A 23,263-nucleotide genomic window follows, 5' to 3' on the forward strand; every position below is an offset into this window, starting at 1 on the left:
GACACAGAGACAGGACCAGGTGAGTGGTGACACAGAGACAGGGCCAGGTGAGTGCTGACACAGAGACAGGGCCAGGTGAGTGGTGACACAGAGACAGGGCCAGGTGAGTGCCGACACAGAGACAGGGCCAGGTGAGTGGTGACACAGAGACAGGGCCAGGTGAGTGGTGACACAGCGACAGGGCCAGGTGAGTGCTGACACAGAGACAGGGCCAGGTGAGTGCTGACACAGAGACAGGGCCAGGTGAGTGGTGACACAGAGACAGGGCCAGGTGAGTGGTGACACAGAGACAGGGCCAGGTGAGTGCTGACACAGAGACAGGGCCAGGTGAGTGGTGACACAGAGACAGGGCCAGGTGAGTGCTGACACAGAGACAGGGCCAGGTGAGTGGTGACACAGAGACAGGGCCAGGTGAGTGGTGACACAGAGACAGGGCCAGGTGAGTGGTGACACAGAGACAGGGCCAGGTGAGTGGTGACACAGAGACAGGGCCAGGTGAGTGCTGACACAGAGACAGGGCCAGGTGAGTGGTGACACAGAGACAGGGCCAGGTGAGTGGTGACACAGAGACAGGGCCAGGTGAGTGGTGACACAGCGACAGGGCCAGGTGAGCGCTGACACAGAGACAGGGCCAGGTGAGTGCTGACACAGAGACAGGGCCAGGTGAGTGGTGACACAGAGACAGGGCCAGGTGAGTGGTGACACAGAGACAGGGCCAGGTGAGTGCTGACACAGAGACAGGGCCAGGTGAGTGGTGACACAGAGACAGGGCCAGGTGAGTGCTGACACAGAGACAGGGCCAGGTGAGTGGTGACACAGAGACAGGGCCAGGTGAGTGGTGACACAGAGACAGGGCCAGGTGAGTGGTGACACAGAGACAGGGCCAGGTGAGTGGTGACACAGAGACAGGGCCAGGTGAGTGCTGACACAGAGACAGGGCCAGGTGAGTGGTGACACAGAGACAGGGCCAGATGAGTGGTGACACAGAGACAGGGCCAGGTGAGTGGTGACACAGAGACAGGGCCAGGTGATTGCTGACACAGAGACAGGGCCAGGTGAGTGCTGACACAGAGACAGGGCCAGGTGAGTGGTGACACAGAGACAGGGCCAGGTGAGTGGTGACACAGAGACAGGGCCAGGTGAGTTGTGACACAGAGACAGGGCCAGGTGAGTGCCGACACAGAGACAGAGCCAGGTGAGTGGTGACACAGAGACAGGGCCAGGTGAGTGCTGACACAGAGACAGAGCCAGGTGAGTGGTGACACAGAGACAGGGCCAGGTGAGTGCTGACACAGAGACAGGGCCAGGTGAGTGGTGACACAGAGACAGGGACAGGTGAGTGGTGACACAGAGACAGGGCCAGGTGAGTGCTGACACAGAGACAGGGCCAGTTGAGTGCTGACACAGAGACAGGGCCAGGTGAGTGGTGACACAGAGACAGGGCCAGGTGAGTGGTGACACAGAGACAGAGCCAGGTGAGTGCTGACACAGCGACAGGGCCAGATGAGTGCCGACACAGAGACAGGGCCAGGTGAGTGCTGACACAGAGACAGGGCCAGGTGAGTGCCGACACAGAAACAGGGCCAGGTGAGTGCCGACACAGAAACAGGGCCAGGTGAGTGGTGACACAGAGACAGGGCCAGGTGAGTGGTGACACAGAGACAGGGCCAGGTGAGTGGTGACACAGAGACAGGGCCAGGTGAGTGGTGACACAGAGACAGGGCCAGGTGAGTGCTGACACAGAGACAGGGCCAGGTGAGTGGTGACACAGAGACAGGGCCAGGTGAGTGGTGACACAGAGACAGGGCCAGGTGAGTGGTGACACAGAGACAGGGCCAGGTGAGTGCTGACACAGAGACAGGGCCAGGTGAGTGCTGACACAGAGACAGGGCCAGGTGAGTGGTGACACAGAGACAGGGCCAGGTGAGTGGTGACACAGAGACAGGGCCAGGTGAGTTGTGACACAGAGACAGGGCCAGGTGAGTGCCGACACAGCGACAGAGCCAGGTGAGTGGTGACACAGAGACAGGGCCAGGTGAGTGCTGACACAGAGACAGGGCCAGGTGAGTGGTGACACAGAGACAGGGCCAGGTGAGTGGTGACACAGAGACAGGGCCAGGTGAGTGGTGACACAGAGACAGGGCCAGGTGAGTGCTGACACAGAGACAGGGCCAGGTGAGTGGTGACACAGAGACAGGGCCAGGTGAGTGGTGACACAGAGACAGGGCCAGGTGAGTGGTGACACAGAGACAGGGCCAGGTGAGTGCTGACACAGAGACAGAGCCAGGTGAGTGGTGACACAGAGACAGGACCTGGTGAGTGCTGACACAGAGACAGGGCCAGGTGAGTCGTGACACAAAGACAGGGCCAGGTGAGTGGTGACACAGAGACAGGACCAGGTGAGTGGTGACACAGAGACAGGGCCAGGTGAGTGGTGACACAGAGACAGGGCCAGGTGAGTGGTGACACAGAGACAGGGCCAGATGAGTGGTGACACAGAGACAGGGCCAGGTGAGTGGTGACACAGAGACAGGGCCAGGTGATTGCTGACACAGAGACAGGGCCAGGTGAGTGCTGACACAGAGACAGGGCCAGGTGAGTGGTGACACAGAGACAGGGCCAGGTGAGTGGTGACACAGAGACAGGGCCAGGTGAGTTGTGACACAGAGACAGGGCCAGGTGAGTGCCGACACAGCGACAGAGCCAGGTGAGTGGTGACACAGAGACAGGGCCAGGTGAGTGCTGACACAGAGACAGAGCCAGGTGAGTGGTGACACAGAGACAGGGCCAGGTGAGTGCTGACACAGAGACAGGGCCAGGTGAGTGCCGACACAGCGACAGAGCCAGGTGAGTGGTGACACAGAGACAGGGCCAGGTGAGTGCTGACACAGAGACAGGGCCAGGTGAGTGGTGACACAGAGACAGGGCCAGGTGAGTGGTGACACAGAGACAGGGCCAGGTGAGTGGTGACACAGAGACAGGGCCAGGTGAGTGCTGACACAGAGACAGGGCCAGGTGAGTGGTGACACAGAGACAGGGCCAGGTGAGTGGTGACACAGAGACAGGGCCAGGTGAGTGGTGACACAGAGACAGGGCCAGGTGAGTGCTGACACAGAGACAGAGCCAGGTGAGTGGTGACACAGAGACAGGACCTGGTGAGTGCTGACACAGAGACAGGGCCAGGTGAGTCGTGACACAAAGACAGGGCCAGGTGAGTGGTGACACAGAGACAGGGCCAGGTGAGTGGTGACACAGAGACAGGGCCAGGTGAGTGGTGACACAGAGACAGGGCCAGGTGAGTGGTGACACAGAGACAGGGCCAGATGAGTGGTGACACAGAGACAGGGCCAGGTGAGTGGTGACACAGAGACAGGGCCAGGTGATTGCTGACACAGAGACAGGGCCAGGTGAGTGCTGACACAGAGACAGGGCCAGGTGAGTGGTGACACAGAGACAGGGCCAGGTGAGTGGTGACACAGAGACAGGGCCAGGTGAGTTGTGACACAGAGACAGGGCCAGGTGAGTGCCGACACAGCGACAGAGCCAGGTGAGTGGTGACACAGAGACAGGGCCAGGTGAGTGCTGACACAGAGACAGAGCCAGGTGAGTGGTGACACAGAGACAGGGCCAGGTGAGTGCTGACACAGAGACAGGGCCATGTGAGTGGTGACACAGAGACAGGGCCAGGTGAGTGATGACACAGAGACAGGGCCAGGTGAGTGGTGACACAGAGACAGGGCCAGGTGAGTGGTGACACAGAGACAGGGCCAGGTGAGTGCTGACACAGAGACAGAGCCAGGTGAGTGGTGACACAGAGACAGGACCTGGTGAGTGCTGACACAGAGACAGGGCCAGGTGAGTGGTGACACATAGACAGGGCCAGGTGAGTGGTGACACAGAGACAGGGCCAGGTGAGTGGTGACACAGAGACAGGGCCAGGTGAGTGGTGACACAGAGACAGGGCCAGGTGAGTGGTGACACAGAGACAGGGCCAGATGAGTGGTGACACAGAGACAGGGCCAGGTGAGTGGTGACACAGAGACAGGGCCAGGTGAGTGCTGACACAGAGACAGAGCCAGGTGAGTGGTGACACAGAGACAGGGCCAGGTGAGTGCCGACAGAGACAGGGCCAGGTGAGTGGTGACACAGAGACAGGGCCAGGTGAGTGCTGACACAGAAACAGGGCCAGGTGAGTGCTGACACAGAGACAGGGCCAGGTGAGTGCTGACACAGAGACAGGGCCAGGTGAGTGCTGACACAGAGCCAGGTGAGAATAGACGAGGGGGGGAGGGGGGGCGCCCAACAACTCCATGGCACCACGTGCGGCTACGGAGCGACGTCTGAAGTTCACGCAGCCAGAATTCCTCACGCCACTGAGAAGCTTCCAGAGCAATATCCAACACACATCCAACAATGGATTCCCTTATCAGCAGAGCTCTTACAAACAGCCTGGGGAAGTCGAGGTATATTTTGTCTCTTGTCAACAACATATCCATAATCAGAATCACCACAGTAAACTCACAACATGTTTCACATAGACAGTGTTGCTAAATACTATGAGCTTTGTTGGGTTTTAGTCACTTATGTCAAAAATATTATGGTGGGTGTGCCACAATATACAAGACAGGATCATATTTTTAAAAAACATTCATATTTCGTTTAAACCAATGGCAATAGTGAAAAATGTGACTTCCCAGTTTGGGTATGGTTGTGGAAGGGAATCTTGCATTGATTCAAGGTTGGAGTCACCGTGGAACCAGAGAGAATGCTACAGAGGGATGGACACACAGCTCATCACGAGAACCCCGTCCTCACTAAAACCCAACAAAGAGACCAACGGCGTAAACCACGCGGCCAAACCTGCGGGAGCGGCGTGCACCTCCGCCTCGTAGCCGTACAGCTTCTGCACCTTGACCACATCGCAGGGACTCAGCGAGTTGCTCTGACCCATGTGCAGCATGGACAGAACGTCCCTGGGGATGATCGTTGGGTTGCGCTCATCCACAGAGCCTGCCAACCTGCAACATACACTTGCTCAGCCTGCATTCATAGCAACAACCACAGCTACATACACACGCACTCATACACACAGCCTACATAAACCCACTCATACACAGAGCCTACATAGCACACTCATACACACAGCCTACATAGCATACTTATACACATAGCCTACATAGCACACTCATACACGCAACCTATACACACATAGCCTAATAAATCCACTCATACACACAGCCTACATAAACCCACTCATACACAGAGCCTACATAGCACACTCATACACACAGCCTACATAGCATACTTATACACACAGCCTACAGAGCACACTCATACACCGCCTACATACACAGACTACAAATCCTACTCATGCACACAGACGACATAGCACACTCATGCACATAGCCTACATAAACACAACAACACCCGCCATTCGTCACAAAGTGGTGCTAACGTCACCATGGAGCTTGTGTCGGGCCAGGTGCACTTTGAGGCCACGTGAAGTGTTGAAGGCTCGCTGACAGGAGGTCACGGGACAGACCCAGGTACCATGGGTTGGCTGACTGAGATGACTGGCAGATGCACCACCTGTGCCCCCTACTGTGCCAACTTGCTGCATTTTAGCTGCTCGTTGTTGTGAGCGACGATCCTTTGCCCTCCGTTATTATTGGAGGGCGGCTGCCTCCAACTGACTGTTCTGCAAAAACCTCCTCCATAGAGGCCAATCTTGACACTGCTGGTGAACTTTCCAGTAATCGGCAAGTTCACTCAGCTACACATATTTCTGTGCTGCCCCAGTTCATCTCGTTTCCAACCTGTGTCGCACCCATTTAGCCCCCTCTATCCAGGCAAACAGAAGCTACTTGGGCATGCGGTGGCTGGTCAACGCAGCCTCGCCTGCCGGAGGACTGTGTCCAGATATGGAGTAATGTTACACACACACACACGTACATGCTGTAGTGCAAGATGGAACTGCAGTCGTAGGGCGCTGCCAAATCCTGTTCGTTTGATTTGATGTCCACAATCTGATCTTTCCATTCTGTAAACAATAAGACAAGCACGCGGTGTGCAGCATCACCGTTGCTAATGCCACTACCACAGTACAACACCTGTGAATGGTCCTCTACCATTAATCAGAATATTAGTTTCATCTACCACAGTACAGCACCTGAATGTTTCTTCAGCATTACTCGGCATTATTGTAATTGAAAAACCATTTCTACATTCAGACTGCAGGGTGTGTTTATTCCAGCTGCACTTTATTTAACCTGGTTACCAAATCGCCACAATGTGCCCACTCCCATCAGCTCTCAAATATTAAGTTAGGCTCAGGCCTTAGGTAGTGCTTGGGATGTGTGACCACCACGCATACAACAGGTGCAGAAGGCATTGTGGGGAGCAGAGGGCTGTGCAGCACAATGCACTGTGGTTCTGTACTCCATCCCCTTCACTAACCCGCCAGGCCAGCGTGGTGAAGTTTGTTCAAATAACCTCCATGGCCAATAGGACACAGGGAGACCCTCATCTAGCAGTGGACTGTCTCATGTATAACATCATAGATCCATTATTTATTTACTAACATACTTTATTTAACCATCAGATGGATTATTTCTGCCTGTCTTTTATGGATCCTTGAAAGATCATAGAGACTCGAGACATCATCTGAGTGGTCTCTATGTAAGACAGCACCACAATTTGTCATCTCTTGCTGTGTTCTCTCTTTAGCCACATGAGTGCCCAATGAGATTCATGTAACTATGAAACTAGGATGTATTTCAACTGGGATTATATATCATTGTGTTCAATCGTCTATAACTGTTTCCATTATTTACCATGTGATAAATCAATTATATTAAAATCTCTTGATTAATGTCATTTATTTGACCACGAGGGCCTATTCAGGGTGTGAATTTCTCGTTATTATCGCCCCAGTGAGACATTCATTTGCTCCGTGCCCTTTAGGGGAGCTCCACCAAGCTGGGAGGCCATGGTGCAGCATTCACGTGGCCGAGCAAGGCTGGCGAGCCGCTCGTTGAACAACGGCAGGGAGCACGATGCTCGTGTTCGCTCGCACGAGCCTCCATCGTCCCCGGTCCAGCAGCGCAGAGGCACGAGCCAGGCAGAGGCACAGGGAGGGTGCGTTCCCAACACCTCTCGTACGCACCATCTTCAACTGGGCGTTAATGAGAAGTGGACTTAGGTGCATCGCTCGCGTGCTGCTGCCGGTAAGGGTGTGCAGGTTACACAGACGTTTGCTTGTTCGCGATGTTGAGGCGTGTTTCCACTTCCCTTGGTTCATCTGATGTCCAGAGAATGTCAGATGCTGCCGAGTATTGCCAACGTGTGCTGTGAGGTGTGACTGGAAACGTCATTTGCACCACCTTCCCTTGGATAATTAATTAGTCTACATGTTGAACGTCTTTTCGCACAGTACGTTTTGTGTTGATTAAACATCTCTCTCCATAAAATATCTTCACCAGACAGACAGTGGCTGCTGAGGGTGATGCCGCTGCTGATGTCTCTCACCTTCCTTGACGTTCTCTGGCACCACCCAGACGTGCTTGTCGCGGTCGCTGCGGCAGTGCTCGTGCTGGAAGCCGAGCGCGTGCATCAACTCGTGCAGAGCCGTGCCCTTGGTCACCTTGCCGGGCTCCAGGGACAGCGGCTGCTCCCCCCCCCGCTTCCCCAGCAGTGACCAGTTCTTGCTGAGAGGTCTGGAGGAAACGAGCCATGAGATGTTTAAAATGTTAACGAATGTTATCTTATCCAAAGTAACCATGAATCTTGACTTAAAGCTTTCATGACTGCAGTAATACATACTCTTTGGGTCTTTCGGTAAAGTCACGTAGATAGAAAAATAAAAAATCACGAACTGCCTCGGCAGTTCTCCCACTATATTTTTCACCTGATGACGATTGCTTATGTTGCGATCGAAACGTCGTGATATTGTATTATTTTAAATTATGTTTTTATCTACGTGACTTTACCAAAAAACCCAACGAGTATGTAACCATGCATCTCTTTGGCATAACAATCTCATGTGACCTGTCATGTAATGGCTGTTCTGGCTAAGGAGGTGTTGAAAAATCTTCGTTTTATTTTTTCTGCCAAGGTCTTATTTAAAACCTGAGCAATTACTACTGCTGTACAAAGCACACGTTCTGCACAAGTTGGAGTATTGTTGTCATATCTGGGGTGCAGCACTCAGTTACTGCCTCGCTGCTCTTGGACACATTCAACGTAAAGCTGTCAGGGTGATTGATGAACCAGAACTCACTCATTCATCCACTCACTGGTGGTCAGTCACCTCCTTATCACTCTTCTATCACCACGATGACCGATCTCGTGAACTTCACTTATTGATTCCTCCACCCATGTTGAGACGGTTTGGTCTCAGCCACGCCGAGTTCACCCACCGCACTGCAGCTGACCACGCTTCTCTTCCTGATTCCTCCCTTGCGCTGCTCCTCTTTGGATTTTGCTCCGGCAGTCACTTTCCCCAGCTCTTATAACCGTGCTCAATTCAACACACGTGTGAACGCTTCCTGTTACAACTGGCCTGTGCTCAACAACGGTGTTAAATACATTTATTGAAGTTCCCACTATCTTCATTACCCCACCGTGCTACCACCCATCAGAGTCCCAGCACAGGACAGTGAGTGGCCATGGCAAGCACAGAAAATGCATTGGCTCCAATAAATCCAAATACAATTACAAATGCTACTGGAACATAAACAAAGCATGGCACAGAGGAGAGTGGAACTAAGCGCACCCTGCTGAAAGCTCAAAAATCAGTGCAGGCGTTGTCTCGTTTACACGGGTACCACGAGAGAGTGAGTGAATGATGGGAGTGAATGATGGGATTGAATGATGGGAGTGAATTATGGGAATTAATAATGGGAGTGAATGATGGGAGTAAATGTTGGGAGTTAATGTTGGGAGTTAATGATGGGATTTAATTATTGGAGTTAATGATGGGAGTAAATTATGGGAATGAATGATGGGAGTGAATGATGGGAATGAATGATGGGAGTTAATGATGGGAGTGAACTCTGGGAGTTAATGATGGGAGTTAATGCTGGGAGTTAATATTGGGGGTTAATAATGGGAGTGAATGATGGGATTGAATGATGGGAGTTAATGATGGGAGTTAATGTTGGGAGTTAATTTTGGGAGTTAATGCTGGGAGTGATCATGGGATTGAATGATGGGAGTGAATGTTGGGAGTTAATGATGAGAGGGAATGATGAGAGTGAATGTTGGGAGTGAATGATGAGAGTGAATGATGGGAGTGAATGTTGGGAGTGAATGTTGGGAGTGAATGTTGGGAGTGAATGATGAGAGTGAATGATGGGAGTGAATGTTGGGGGTTAATGATGGGAGTGAATGATGGGATTGAATGATGGGAGTTAATGATGGGATTGAATGATGGGAGTTAATGCTGGGAGTGATCATGGGATTGAATGATGGGAGTGAATGTTGGGAGTTAATGATGGGAGTGAATGTTGGGAGTGAATGATGAGAGTGAATGATGAGAGTGAATGATGGGAGTGAATGTTGGGAGTGAATGTTGGGAGTGAATGATGGGAGTGATTGTTGTGAGTTAATTATGCGAGTGAATGTTGGGAGTGAATGTTGTGAGTGAATGCTGGAAGTGAATGATGAGAGGGAATGATGGGAGTAAATGATGGGAGTGAATGTTGGGGGTGAATGATGGAAGTGATTGTTGGGAGTTAATGATGCGAGTGAATGTTGGGAGTGAATGTTGGGAGTGAATGATGGGAGTGAATGTTGGGAGTGAATGATGGGAGTGATTGTTGGGAGTTAATGATGCGAGTGACTGTTGGGAGTGAATGATGAGAGGGAATGATGGGGATGAATGTTGGGAGTTAATTTTTGGGAGTGAATATTGGGAGTTAATGATGGGAGTGATTGTTGGCAGTTATTGATGCGAGTGAATGTTGGGAGTGAATGTTGGGAGTGAATGTTGGGAGTGAATGTTTGGAGTTAATGATGCGAGTGAATGTTGGGAGTGAATGTTGGGAGTGAATGATGAGAGGGAATGATGGGGGTGAATGTTGGGAGTAAATGTTGGGAGTTAATGTTGGGAGTTAATGATGGGATTGAAGGATGGGAGTTAATGATGGGAGTGATCATGGGAGTGAATGTTGGGAGTTAAAGATGGGAATGAATGATGGGAGTGAATGATGAGAGGGAATGATGTGAGTGAATGTTGGGAGTTAATGATGGGAGTGAATGTTGGGAGTTATCTTGGGGGTGAATGATGAGAGGGAACGATGCGAGTGAATGTTGGGAGTTAATGATGGGAGTGAATGTTGGGAGTGAATGATGGGAGTGAATGTTGTGAGTTAATGATGCGAGTGAATGTTGGGAGTGAATGATGGGAGTGAATGTTGGGAGTGAATGATGGGAGTGAATGCTGGGAGTGAATGATGAGAGGGAATGATGGGAGTGAATGTTGGGAGTGAATGATGGGAGTGAATGTTGGGGGTGAATGATGCGAGTGAATGTTGGGAGTGAATGTTGAGAGTTAATGATGGGAGTGAATGATGCGAGTGAATGTTGGGAGTGAATGTTGGGGGTGAATGATGGGAGTGATTGTTGGGAGTTAATGATGGGAGTGAATGAGGCGAGTGAATGTTGGGAGTGAATGTTGGGAGTTAATGATGGGAGTGATTGTTGGGAGTTAATGATGGGAGTGATTGATGGGAGTGAATGCTGGGTGTAAATACTGGGAGTGAATGCTGAGTGTGGATGCTAGGAGTGAATACTGGTAGAAAATGCTTGGGAGTGAATTCTTGGTGTAAATCTGGGGTGTGAATCCCTCACCCGCCCAAGTCCTGGATGTGAATGAAGTCCGTTTCTCCTGCGTGGGGTTTGAACCGGACGCAGGTTTTCTTCTCAAACTCTTGTGTCGCCCGCATGATCGCCTCCACGTCATAGTCGTCTGACAAAAGCAGAACGCCCAAGTATATTTATAACTGGCACACGAGTGATTTATACACTGACAGTGTCAGTCACTAATACCGCATTGGAATCCACCCATATGCAGGGCCGTACCCTTAGAGCCCCACTCTGACACGAAGAGACTCAAGTGAGACGCAACAGCTCGCTCTCTTGGCTTTGACATCGCCATGAAGAGCCTGGAAGTGGCTCGGTGGCTCAGGGATGATGTCTCTTCACAGACACTGAGCCAGCACCACTGAGATGGTGGGATCCACACCGGGTTTTAGCCACCCTGATAAAACTGGGCTCTCAAGCATAGTGAGCTCATGGTCTCTGCCTGATCACCAATGACTGTCATCAATTTGCATCGCATTGTATTGGGGATTTGACCTACACGGGCATAAATAGGTATAGAATCGCAGTGATGAATGCAGGCACCACTGTGATGTCATGAGAAGGACAGGACAGGAGGGAGTGCCGTGCACTGTGGGGTGCAGGAGGCTGGCTGAAGGGGCCGCGGCTTCCAAGCAGCGATCCCCCCGGCGCTCCGTGACATGCCGCTCCATGCCCCACGCCGTGCAGCGCCACGCTACGTTGTGCCGCTCTCTACGACCGGTCCACACGGTCGCTTTGTCTATCAACGCAACACGCCAATGGCCCCACCGCTATTCTCCTAGGATCTACATGGCCAGGTGGCCCTGTGGTCTCGGCGCATTGCATGCAATAGGAAGCTTGGCTCTCAACCACAATCACAGGGAGCGCACTGCAGGATGGGGTTTCTGTGCCACTGTAATGCGCACAGTCGCTGGACGTGACTGTACGGGACTGGTTCTCCAGACACGTGACCTCCACTGAGTAACACTCAAATTCACGTCACTGCCAATCATGTAACCGAAGCCGAGTGAAACTCTCCTGTCACACGGCTGGCATGGTGAGAATCGGCACGGTTACAATGGGCATCGCGGTGTAGCGGAACTCTGGTGAGGCTGGCCACGGTGCGGAGCGGTCGTGTCTCCCTCTGGCGAGGGAGCCGTGAGTGGTCGTGTGATGTCATGAGATGGATTTACACACGAGGCACGGGACACACGGTTGCCTCACTCGTGCCTCACTCGCTCTTCACTAGCACCTCACTCCCACCTCACATGCATATTAATAACACCTCACTGGCGAATGAATAATGCCTTACAAACACCTCACTCACGCTTCACTCACGTATCAATAACGCCTCACTCGCATATCAATAACACTTGGAGCAGTATCAACAGTGAACTGGATTCAAAGCGATATTGTGAACCCTTCAGCATGGAGCAGAATGAGCGCGTTGTGGTGCGGGAGGCACTCACAGAAGGCAGCGGAGAGCTTGTACGGGACGCACACCTGGCCACCCGGACCCTGGGGCCAGCGTCCCACTCTGCCTGCGGAGACGCCGTCCTTGACTCCACAAGGTGAGGGCGCTCCTGCCGAGACACGGCACACGGGGAGGGCTCCAGCACGCGCTCCAGAGCGCTGCTCTCATCACAGCGGCAGCAGCGGCACGGCGAGCGAGCGTCTCCGCGTAACGGCGACATTCACCACCACAGCCCTGCAGCGCCCTCAACTAGCACAGCAAGTCTGCTCTCTCAGCCAGCGACGAGGAACAAACCTGGGAGCGTGGTTCAAGGGTCACTGCACTCTGTGCTCGAGGGAACGGTAACGGAGGGGCAGATCGCTGACAGCCTGTGGGGTGGCAGTGGCCACGTGGTAGCTGCGGAAAACAGTCTGGGTACTTCTAAGGTGTAATGAAGCTTCTGGTGCAGGAAAACGTGAGAGCAGCTGGAATGCACAAGAAGCCGCTTAACCCTACAGTTTGGAGATGTATTTTTCATAACTCAAGTGCTTGAGTGATGTAAAATGTAAAAAAATGTAGTCAGAAAAAATATCGCGAGTAAATGTCTGCATAGGTGTCCTGAACAATGCTTCTGGTATTCAGGAGTTTTAATACCAAGAGAAGAATGTGTTCTTCTAGCAGGGGATAGTGCTTGAACGAGTATTGCATTCAATTTACTTTCACATTTTTCCACAAAAGTGCAGGTTAACCTGGAGCCACACTTGTGTACTACAGGGAATCACTGCCTGCACCTGAGGTCGCTAATTGCAGACATGGCTATCGCCTAAGTCAGCCGCTTAAAACGACAGACTAGCCGGGATTGTGAGTACCTCGCATGCTGCTTCCCTTCACCTCCTGGTGCAACTGCAAAACAAACACAGACAGCTGAGTCAACACAAACGCACGTGACGGCTGCTCTTGCTGACAGCCACTGCACGCGCTGCTGCAGGTTGTAGAGAAGAGGTGGCGAGGTGTGCACGTGTACAGCCCTCTATCACTCCACTGCTGGATGAGGGCCTCTGCACACCGTGCGGGCTGTGAGGGATATTGAACCAGATTCCATCACGTTGGTCGGTGTGGGTTGGTGAAGCATACACGTGGACACATAGAAGTACAGTACAACAATGGGTTTTGCTGCACTGACTGTTGCTGCCCATGACGTGGCCCCACAATGAGGCACAGCGGCTACTTATGGACGCAGCCCTGGCGACACCACCCGTGCGTTCGCTTGGGGTACCTTGGTAAACAATCTCATCGCGTCTTCCTTTGTGCAGGCACCAGCATCTCTGTGCGTGGTAGCGGCTCCTGCTCGGGCTCCTGCACACACACACACACATAAAGACAAAGTTCCCCATGTAACCTTAACAGACTGTTGGGGTAAGTGCTGTTAGTGAGCACCTATGGAGGCCGGAACGGCACACGAGGGGGTAGATGGCCAGCACCACGTCCAACCGCCTTTGCCTCCCTAGTGGCGATGTTTGCACACCGTACCAGGTAAATATTTGAAGCTAAGTCGACCTAGGGGAGGCCCAGGACCAGTTCAGATAATCATCACTGGTGTTGGCCGTGAGCAAGAATCGAACTCGGGTCGCCAGGTTTGTAGTGCAGCGCGCTAACCACTACACTACCACTCATGGAGCAAGGAGACTCTGTGAGCTGTGACTGTCTCACAGGGCAGCCACGCTGGAGCTGTTCCTTTGGCTCACTGACGCTGCAGCGGCTGCTGCAGTGGCTGCTCCTGCTGCTGTTGCTGCTCCTGCTGCGGCTGCTGCTATGGCTGCTGCTGTGGCTGTGGCTTTTGCTGCTGCTATGGTTGCTGCTTTTGCTGCAGCTGCAGTGGCTGCAGCTGCAGTGGCTGCAGCTGCAGTGGCTGTTGCAGTTGCTGCCGCTGTAGTGGCTGCTGCTGTGGCTGCTGCTGCTGCTACTGTATGGCGGCTGTTGCCGCTGCCGGGCACCTGTAGAGGAGCCAGGCTGCGATGTGGCTGTGCTGGGCGTCGCTGTTGCCGGCTCTCGCTCAAACATCTCCTTGATCTTCTCCACGTCCCCGTCGCTGAGGCTGTGGCCGCCCCCAAAGCGGCGCGTGCTGCTCTTGTCCTTGGGAAGCATGGTCACGCTCTTTCCGTCTCTGGAGCCGGCCGTCCTGTGGGCACACGGCGGCATCGTTGGTATGCGACGCGCCACCACGGTGCGCACGGCACCACTCTAAACGGAACAGTGGTCACACGGCAAGGACGCAGCTCCCGTACGCACAGCGTAGCCCCGCTGCTGTGTGCGGAGAGCTGCACTTGGCGGCTGTCAAGAGAACGGCCGTCTCCACACATGGTGGCCGTACGGTGCCTCCTATAAGGAGCAATGTGCACTTCCTCCAGACTTGAGCACTCAGCTCGCGCACCCTGCAGGCAGAGGGGGCTGCGCTGTGAGACGGTTGCACTGCACCAATCGACCCTGGTAATCAGCTGGGCGATGCTGTGGTTACAGAGCTCCAGTCGTCATCGCAAGGGCAGAGTTCTAATCCTGGTTGGGGTCACTTGGCCCCATCAACCCTCCTGGCTCAATACAAAAACACCACCTTGCAAACAATGAACAGTGATTGCACTATGGGCAGACTGGCCCTGTCACGGGAATGTGGAATGTCACCATTGGCTCAGGGCAGCCAATGGTGATAAGCAGTGGCGGCTCCTGCAAAATATCTCAGGGGGGGCAAATGTCTGGATGATTGATAAGGTCCACCCATGCAATGAATAAATTAACAGCTTAAGCATGTAAAGGCAACTTCACGTCTTTAATATTAATGAAAAATAAAGTGACTCTTACAATACATCTTGTTTGTTTATATACTCACTATTAAAAAAAACACTCAAGTTTATTTTATTAAAGATTCCACTAGGTGGCGATAAATTATATTGTTGGATGAAACGTGCTTACGTATGATGACGTTAGCACGTATGATGACGTAAGCACGTTAGTGCATGCCCTCCCGGAAGCCATAGAGAATGCATTGCAGCGCCCCCGTTCGAAAAAAAACATCTTTGAATGTAAGTCTATGGGGCCACTCGGGGCGATTCTCAGCCGTAGTGAAATCGCCCAAAAAGAGGCGGTACTCCACAGAACGTGACATGACGCTGATTGGACTATATCCAGAGGCTGATAGTGACGGCTAGCGTGACTCTGTGGTTGAATGACATTGGTGGTGCGTCGCCCAATCGCCCTAATGAAGAAACCGCCCCTGGTGATAAGTGCTGCCCGTGTCTCATTCGAGTTCGTGTGAGAGGCCTGGCTAGGCCCACTCTGCAGTTTGTGAGCGGCGTTGTTGTTGCCAGTTCCAGGAGGCCACCTGGAGGCGTTCCCAGGCTGCGCCCTCCTTGCTGTTGAGCGCGGTCACTCGGGCAGAGGGCACGGAGCGCCCAGAGGCTCCGACTCTCGCGCCTCGCCGCTCCCCTGCACTCACCGCAGCGAGGTGACTACGCCCCACCGCATGGGGGAAGGAGATCGAATATCCACAGCTGTAGATATATGAATGAGATTAATGCTATTAGTTAGAATATATTCGTGTCGATTGGTGGCTCACTGTTACGTGTCCTTCAGTTACCCTCCAAGGTACCCACTCTGTTCTCCAATGCATTGTCTTATGTTGGAATGATGAATGAAACCCAGTTGCCTATTAACTTGAGAAGGGCTGGAGTAGAACCACTGTGACCACACAGAGGCAAACCTTGATCACGTGACCCACGTCAAGATAGTGAGACGCTCGCAGTGCAGTAAGCCCCAAGGGTTCAGCTGATCGCATTTAAAGAGACGCATCTGCTTAATGTATCTGTCTCTCTACATAAAAATATATAAAAGTAGAGGCAGTGCTCGCTTAACATCGGCCCGTTTAACGTTGTTTCGCTACAAAGTCGCCAATGAATGACTACCCATGGATGTGTTTAACGTCGCGTGGCGTTGCTATCACGTGGCTGCCAGTGGGCCACTACTTTCTCAACTGCGTGCGGCTGCACGGAGTCGCCGCAGTCGGGGTGAGATGCGGCCAAGGCGGGGGGGATGAGGGTCTCGATGGCAGCCGGGCAGCATCTTGGCCACAGGGGATTGTGGCCAAGGATGGTGATGGAATGGCAGCTAAAGGAGGGAACACGCCCTGAGCGGACAACCACTCAGGAGATCGAGACTGAGATAAGTTCACTGCGGCAGTGAGATGGATTAAAGCATGATAAGGGCATGGGGACGGTGTGGGGAGGCCTGCAGACTGCAGTGGATAGATAATGGCCGATGACGATGATGTAAGCGCCGGCTTACATTCCCCTGCGTGGAGCTTGGGCCGCGCGACTCACGTGCTGTAGTGGGTGATGGAGCTGTAGTCGTAAGGGGTCCTGTTAACTTGTGACGTCTTCTTCTCAATCGCGTCCTTCCACTCTGAAACCCAGCACACCACGTGTACAGACTCGCACAAACAACCGTGTTCATGGGAAATATTCAATCACGTGTCTCCCCCACGCATACAATCAGCACCCCTCTGTCACTTCACAGTGGTGTCGATGCCTCCACAGCGCCTGTGCCAGGCATGGTGCACTCTGATGGGAAACAGGGCAGACCCCGGTGATATGGATTTGCAGCCTGCAGATATTCTAATGAACCCCCACCAGACAGCCAATGCATCCCAAACAATCTGCATGCCTACAACTCGTGCCATCCACACGAGGACGAGTCCCACAGCTCGCTGCAGCACGGTGCTCACTGAGGCCAGTGAGAGCCTCATGCGGCACCAGAGGCAGCTTCTCAGCATCAGAGACAAAGAGGCCGCCCCTTACCCATTGGGAGCGACAACGCACAGCTGGCTCTGAGCACACAGCGCAGATACAAGCACCAACATCTCCAAAGCCCAGGGGAAGGGAACTGGAGGGCTCTTTGATGTCACAAAGCACAGGGCAGGTTTTTGTCACCATAAGGTGAAGCAGGCCACACGGCGTCATGGCAACCTCCAAGGTCAGAGTCACAGCCCCTGACTTCTTACAGTTAGAAGCAACCACACATCCACTACTCAATATGTGTAAAGGGACGTTCAGTAGGTCCTGGCCTGAGGCAGCTTCACTCTCCATGATCTTTACCTCTCCACGAGTGATGTTGGCAGACTCTATACGATTCTTGTTTTGAGTTAAACTCGCTCTGAGGAGGATCAGGTGTAGCACTAACTGCTAGAGATGTGCGTCCATCAGATCTCCCCGCACCCCACCTGGATCAATGTTGTCGCTCAGCACCTGGACGTGGTCGTCGCGGTCGCTGCGGCAGTGCTCGTGGTGGAAGCCGAGCGCGTGCATGAACTCGTGCAACACAACGCCCTTGGTCACCTTGCCGGGCTCCAGAGACATTGCCTGGTCCTCGCCCTGACGGCCCAGGAATGACCAATTCCTGCAGAGACAACCCCAGACTGAGCACTGAACCCCATTCACTCACCACTCATCACACAAAGACAACCCCAGCCTGTGCACTGAACCCCATTCACTTACCACTCATCACACAAAGACAACCCCAGACTGAGCACTGAACCCCATTCACTCACCACTCATCACAGAGAGAGAACCCCAGCCTGAGCACTGAACCCCATTCACTCACCACTCATCACAGAGAGACAACCCCAGCCTGAGCACTGAACCCCATTCACTCACCACTCATCACAGAGAGACAACCCCAGCCTGAGCACTGAACCCCATTCACTCACCACTCATCACAGAGAGACAACCCCAGCCTGAGCACTGAACCCCATTCACTCACCACTCATCACAGAGAGACAACCCCAGCCTGAGCACTGAACCCCATTCACTCACCACTCATCACAGAGAGATGTAGTGTCCGTGTCTCTGTAGTGTACATGTCTTTGTCGTGTCCATGTCTCTGTCGTTTTCCGTGTCTCCGTATCTCACCCCTCCCACGCGTGGATGTAGATGTAGTCGGCCTCTTCAGAGCGAGGGATGAACCGGACGCACGTTTTCTTCTCAAACTCCTTCGCTGCCTCCTCGATCTTCTTGACGTCACCATCGTCTGCAGGTCACACGCCGGACGTGAGCGGTGGGGCCGGCGTGAGTGGGAAGAGTTCACGGCGAGCGCCGAGCACAGCCAACGGCATGGGGCACACGGCGTGGGGTGGAGCGTGGGGCACAGTGGATGGCATGTCGTGGGGTGGAGAGTGAGTGGCGGCAGCGCTGGGCTCCCTGGGGAGGGCCTAGGGGCCGCTCCGCCGCCTCTCCCTGCGCTTCCACTCGGCAGCAGGAGGCATCGCTCATTCAAACCACGGCGCCGATTTATTTGAGTTGACAGAGTAACTTGCCGTTCATCGAGAGCTGCTTCTCTTTCATGGCCACTGCAGGTGCTGCGATCTACTCGTTGTTCTAGAGTAGCGTCATAGTTACCGCTGCCTTTGACTGGATAGCTTCTGTCACGTGTGGCTTATTGACTTAACACTCATTTGCTGGGTCCCCACTACATTTATTTGACAGCAGATAAAGAACAAATACAGCAGATAAAGAACGTAGTCCCTGCGTGAGTGAAATTTCCGCCCCGCAGTCCCTCGCCCGGCGATGCGAGGAATCTCCACGATCCGCGGTGATGACGCAAGCCTCCCTAGCACCGCTCTGCACTCTCAGTGTCGTGTGCACCGCTTCCTCTGCTCCATTGGCCCCAATGCGGCATTCTCATCACAGTCACATGCGCTGGGTACGCGCCGCACGTCACTGGCTTCTACACACATGGTGCAATGTGTGTATCACGAGTCACGACCGATTTAAATCAAAGACTTGAGGCCTGTTTACAGGCCTCCGTGCATGATTATGCCGTGTGTATATAGACACTTTAAATTGTGTCCTCTTCATCTGAGAGTCGGTCTGCTTCCTGGGCTATGTGGATGTATTTCCTATAGAGAGCTTCAGAGAATTCCTCCACTAATCTTCATATTCTATCTCAAATCATGAGTTCTGTTTCCATCCTTGGTCCTTAGGATTAGTGAAATGTCAATAAACAACCTCATTTTGCTGCAGCTATTTCAATGGAGCGTCAATCATTCAGCACTCGGGGGATGTGGCTTGATTCTCACGCTGATTCAAGTAACCAGGCGACATCTTACAGAGACTAAGACACCAAATTGGGTTTCTTCTTTAGGGTCAAACTCTGTCGCTGACTCTCCGCTCACCACCAGCTTGCCACAGCCACATCCACGCCCAGTTACGTGATTATCAATCCTCACAGAGCACAGCTCTGAATGATTTACATCCTGATTTACATTGGGTCCTGTGCTTAATTCTAGACGAGGGCCACTCTGTTGATGTGAACACTACCCTCAATCTGGTCACCTTCCAGTCACAGCATGGACAAGGCACAGGATGGACAAGGCACAGGATGGACAATGCACAGGAGGAGCAAGGAATGAGCAGGAGGGAGGAGGAGGGGAGGCCACTCACAGAAGGCGAGGGACACTTTGTAGGGGATGTAGATTAGGCCGTCCCTGGCTTTGGGCCACTTCTGCATGGAGCGACGCGTGGGGTGGACGGCGATGTCTCCCCACTCGAGCGTGTAGTCTGGGTGAGACGGCACAGCGTCACTCACTCACTCACACTCACTCACTGGCACTCACTCACACTCACTCACTGAGACACTCACTGTGACAGTGAGATTCAAAGCAATGTCTCACTTACACTCAGCGGTGAGACGGGACAGTGCCACTCACTCACTGGCACTCACTGGCAGTCTCACACTCACTGACAATCACTTTCTGTGAGACACTGTCACTCGCACACACTCACTGTAAGACACTCAACGTGTGACAATATGATCATTATCATACTCACTGTGACGCACTCACTCTTACTTACTTGCAAGACACTCACTGTGAAACATTTACTAGTTGCGTCACAGTGCCTGATTGTGACAATGTGACAAACGCTGAGTGTAAGTGACACACACTGAGTGTAAGCAACACACACTGAGTGTAAGGGACACGCTGAGTGTAAGTGACACACACTGAGTGTAAGCGACACACACTGAGTGTAAGCGACACACACTGAGTGTAAGTGACACACGCTGAATGTAAGTGACACACACACTGAGTGTAAGTGACACACACTGAGTGTAAGTGACACACACTGAGTGTAAGCGACACACACTGAGTGTAAGCGACACACACTGAGTGTAAGTGACACACGCTGAATGTAAGTGACACACACACTGAGTGTAAGTGACACACACTGAGTGTAAGTGACACACACACTGAGTGTAAGTGACACACCCTGAGTGTAAGCGACACACACTGAGTGTAAGCGACACACACTGAGTGTAAGTGACACACGCTGAATGTAAGTGACACACACACTGAGTGTAAGTGACACACACACTGAGTGTAAGCGACACACACTGAGTGTAAGCGACACACACTGAGTGTAAGTGACACACTGAGTGTAAGTGACACACACTGAGTGTAAGCGACACACACTGAATGTAAGTGACACACGCTGAATGTAAGTGACACACACACTGAGTGTAAGTGACACACTGAGTGTAAGTGACACACTGAGTGTAAGTGACACGCTGAGTGTAAGTGACACACACTGAGTGTAAGTGACACACACGCTGATTGTAAGTGACACACACGCTGAGTGTAAGTGACACACACTGAGTGTAAGCGACACACACTGAGTGTAAGTGACACGCTGAGTGTAAGTGACACACACTGAGTGTAAGTGACACACGCTGAATGTAAGTGACACGCTGAGTGTAAGTGACACACACTGAGTGTAAGTGACACACACTGAATGTAAGTGACACACGCTGAATGTAAGTGACACACGCTGAGTGTAAGTGACACACACTGAGTGTAAGTGACACACACTGAATGTAAGTGACACACACTGAGTGTAAGTGACACACGCTGAGTGTAAGTGACACACACTGAGTGTAAGTGACACACACTGAGTGTAAGTGACACACGCTGAGTGTAAGTGACACACGCTGAGTGTAAGTGACACACACTGAGTGTAAGTGACACACACTGAATGTAAGTGACACACACTGAGTGTAAGTGACACACGCTGAGTGTAAGTGACACACACTGAATGTAAGTGACACACGCTGAATGTAAGTGACACACACTGAGTGTAAGTGACACACACTGAGTGTAAGTGACACACTCTGAGTGTAAGTGACACACACTGAATGTAAGTGACACACGCTGAATGTAAGTGACACACGCTGAGTGTAAGTGACACACACTGAGTGTAAGTGACACACACGCTGATTGTAAGTGACACACACTGAGTGTAAGTGACACACGCTGAATGTAAGTGACACACACTGAGTGTAAGTGACACACTCTGAGTGTAAGTGACACACACTGAATGTAAGTGACACACGCTGAATGTAAGTGACACACGCTGAGTGTAAGTGACACACACTGAGTGTAAGTGACACACACTGAGTGTAAGTGACACACACGCTGATTGTAAGTGACACACACGCTGAGTGTAAGTGACACACACTGAGTGTAAGTGACACGCTGAGTGTAAGTGACACACACTGAGTGTAAGTGACACACACGCTGATTGTAAGTGACACACACGCTGAGTGTAAGTGACACGCTGAATGTAAGTGACACACGCTGAGTGTAAGTGACACACACTGAGTGTAAGTGACACACACTGAATGTAAGTGACACACACTGAGTGTAAGTGACACACGCTGATTGTAAGTGACACACACTGAGTGTAAGTGACACACGCTGAGTGTAAGTGACACACACGCTGATTGTAAGTGACACACACACTGAGTGTAAGCGACACACACTGAGTGTAAGTGACACGCTGAGTGTAAGTGACACACACTGAGTGTAAGTGACACACACGCTGATTGTAAGTGACACACACGCTGAGTGTAAGTGACACGCTGAATGTAAGTGACACACGCTGAGTGTAAGTGACACACACTGAGTGTAAGTGACACACACTGAATGTAAGTGACACACACTGAGTGTAAGTGACACACGCTGATTGTAAGTGACACACACGCTGAGTGTAAGTGACACACGCTGAGTGTAAGTGACACACACGCTGATTGTAAGTGACACACGCTGAGTGTAAGTGACACACACTGAGTGTAAGTGACACACACGCTGATTGTAAGTGACACACACTGAGTGTAAGTGACACACGCTGAGTGTAAGTGACACACACTGAGTGTAAGTGACACACGCTGAGTGTAAGTGACACACGCTGAGTGTAAGTGACACACGCTGAGTGTAAGTGACACACACGCTGATTGTAAGTGACACACGCTGAGTGTAAGTGACACACACTGAGTGTAAGTGACACACACGCTGATTGTAAGTGACACACACTGAGTGTAAGTGACACACGCTGAGTGTAAGTGACACACGCTGAGTGTAAGTGACACACACTGAGTGTAAGTGACACACACGCTGAGTGTAAGTGACACACACTGAGTGTAAGTGACACACACGCTGATTGTAAGTGACACACACTGAGTGTAAGTGACACACACTGAGTGTAAGTGACACACGCTGAGTGTAAGTGACACACGCTGAGTGTAAGTGACACACACGCTGAGTGTAAGTGACACACACGCTGATTGTAAGTGACACACACTGAGTGTAAGTGACACACACTGAGTGTAAGTGACACACGCTGAGTGTAAGTGACACACACTGAGTGTAAGTGACACACACGCTGATTGTAAGTGACACACACGCTGAGTGTAAGTGACACACGCTGAGTGTAAGTGACACACGCTGAGTGTAAGTGACACACGCTGAGTGTAAGTGACACACACGCTGATTGTAAGTGACACACGCTGAGTGTAAGTGACACACACTGAGTGTAAGTGACACACACGCTGATTGTAAGTGACACACACTGAGTGTAAGTGACACACGCTGAG

General features: G+C 52.1%; 1 protein-coding gene across 1 annotated transcript in view; it reads right to left on the reverse strand.

The window, feature by feature from the left end:
- Positions 1 to 23,263, reverse strand: part of LOC144948113 (uncharacterized) — a 128,114-nt gene that overhangs the window by 56,878 nt on the left and 47,973 nt on the right. The window contains exons 9-20 of the mRNA XM_078877545.1: positions 19,780 to 19,896; positions 18,250 to 18,367; positions 17,562 to 17,737; positions 16,663 to 16,744; positions 14,290 to 14,474; positions 13,572 to 13,651; positions 13,165 to 13,198; positions 12,312 to 12,425; positions 10,852 to 10,969; positions 7,528 to 7,715; positions 5,953 to 6,040; positions 4,861 to 5,018 (exon numbers count right to left, since the gene is read on the reverse strand). Coding sequence (XP_078733671.1) covers positions 4,861 to 5,018; positions 5,953 to 6,040; positions 7,528 to 7,715; positions 10,852 to 10,969; positions 12,312 to 12,425; positions 13,165 to 13,198; positions 13,572 to 13,651; positions 14,290 to 14,474; positions 16,663 to 16,744; positions 17,562 to 17,737; positions 18,250 to 18,367; positions 19,780 to 19,896 — 1,458 coding nt within the window. The remainder of the gene's footprint in view (positions 1 to 4,860; positions 5,019 to 5,952; positions 6,041 to 7,527; positions 7,716 to 10,851; positions 10,970 to 12,311; positions 12,426 to 13,164; positions 13,199 to 13,571; positions 13,652 to 14,289; positions 14,475 to 16,662; positions 16,745 to 17,561; positions 17,738 to 18,249; positions 18,368 to 19,779; positions 19,897 to 23,263) is intronic.

Source organism: Lampetra fluviatilis, chromosome 3 (assembly GCF_964198595.1).
Source record: "Lampetra fluviatilis chromosome 3, kcLamFluv1.1, whole genome shotgun sequence".
Taxonomy (NCBI): Eukaryota; Metazoa; Chordata; class Hyperoartia; order Petromyzontiformes; family Petromyzontidae; genus Lampetra; species Lampetra fluviatilis.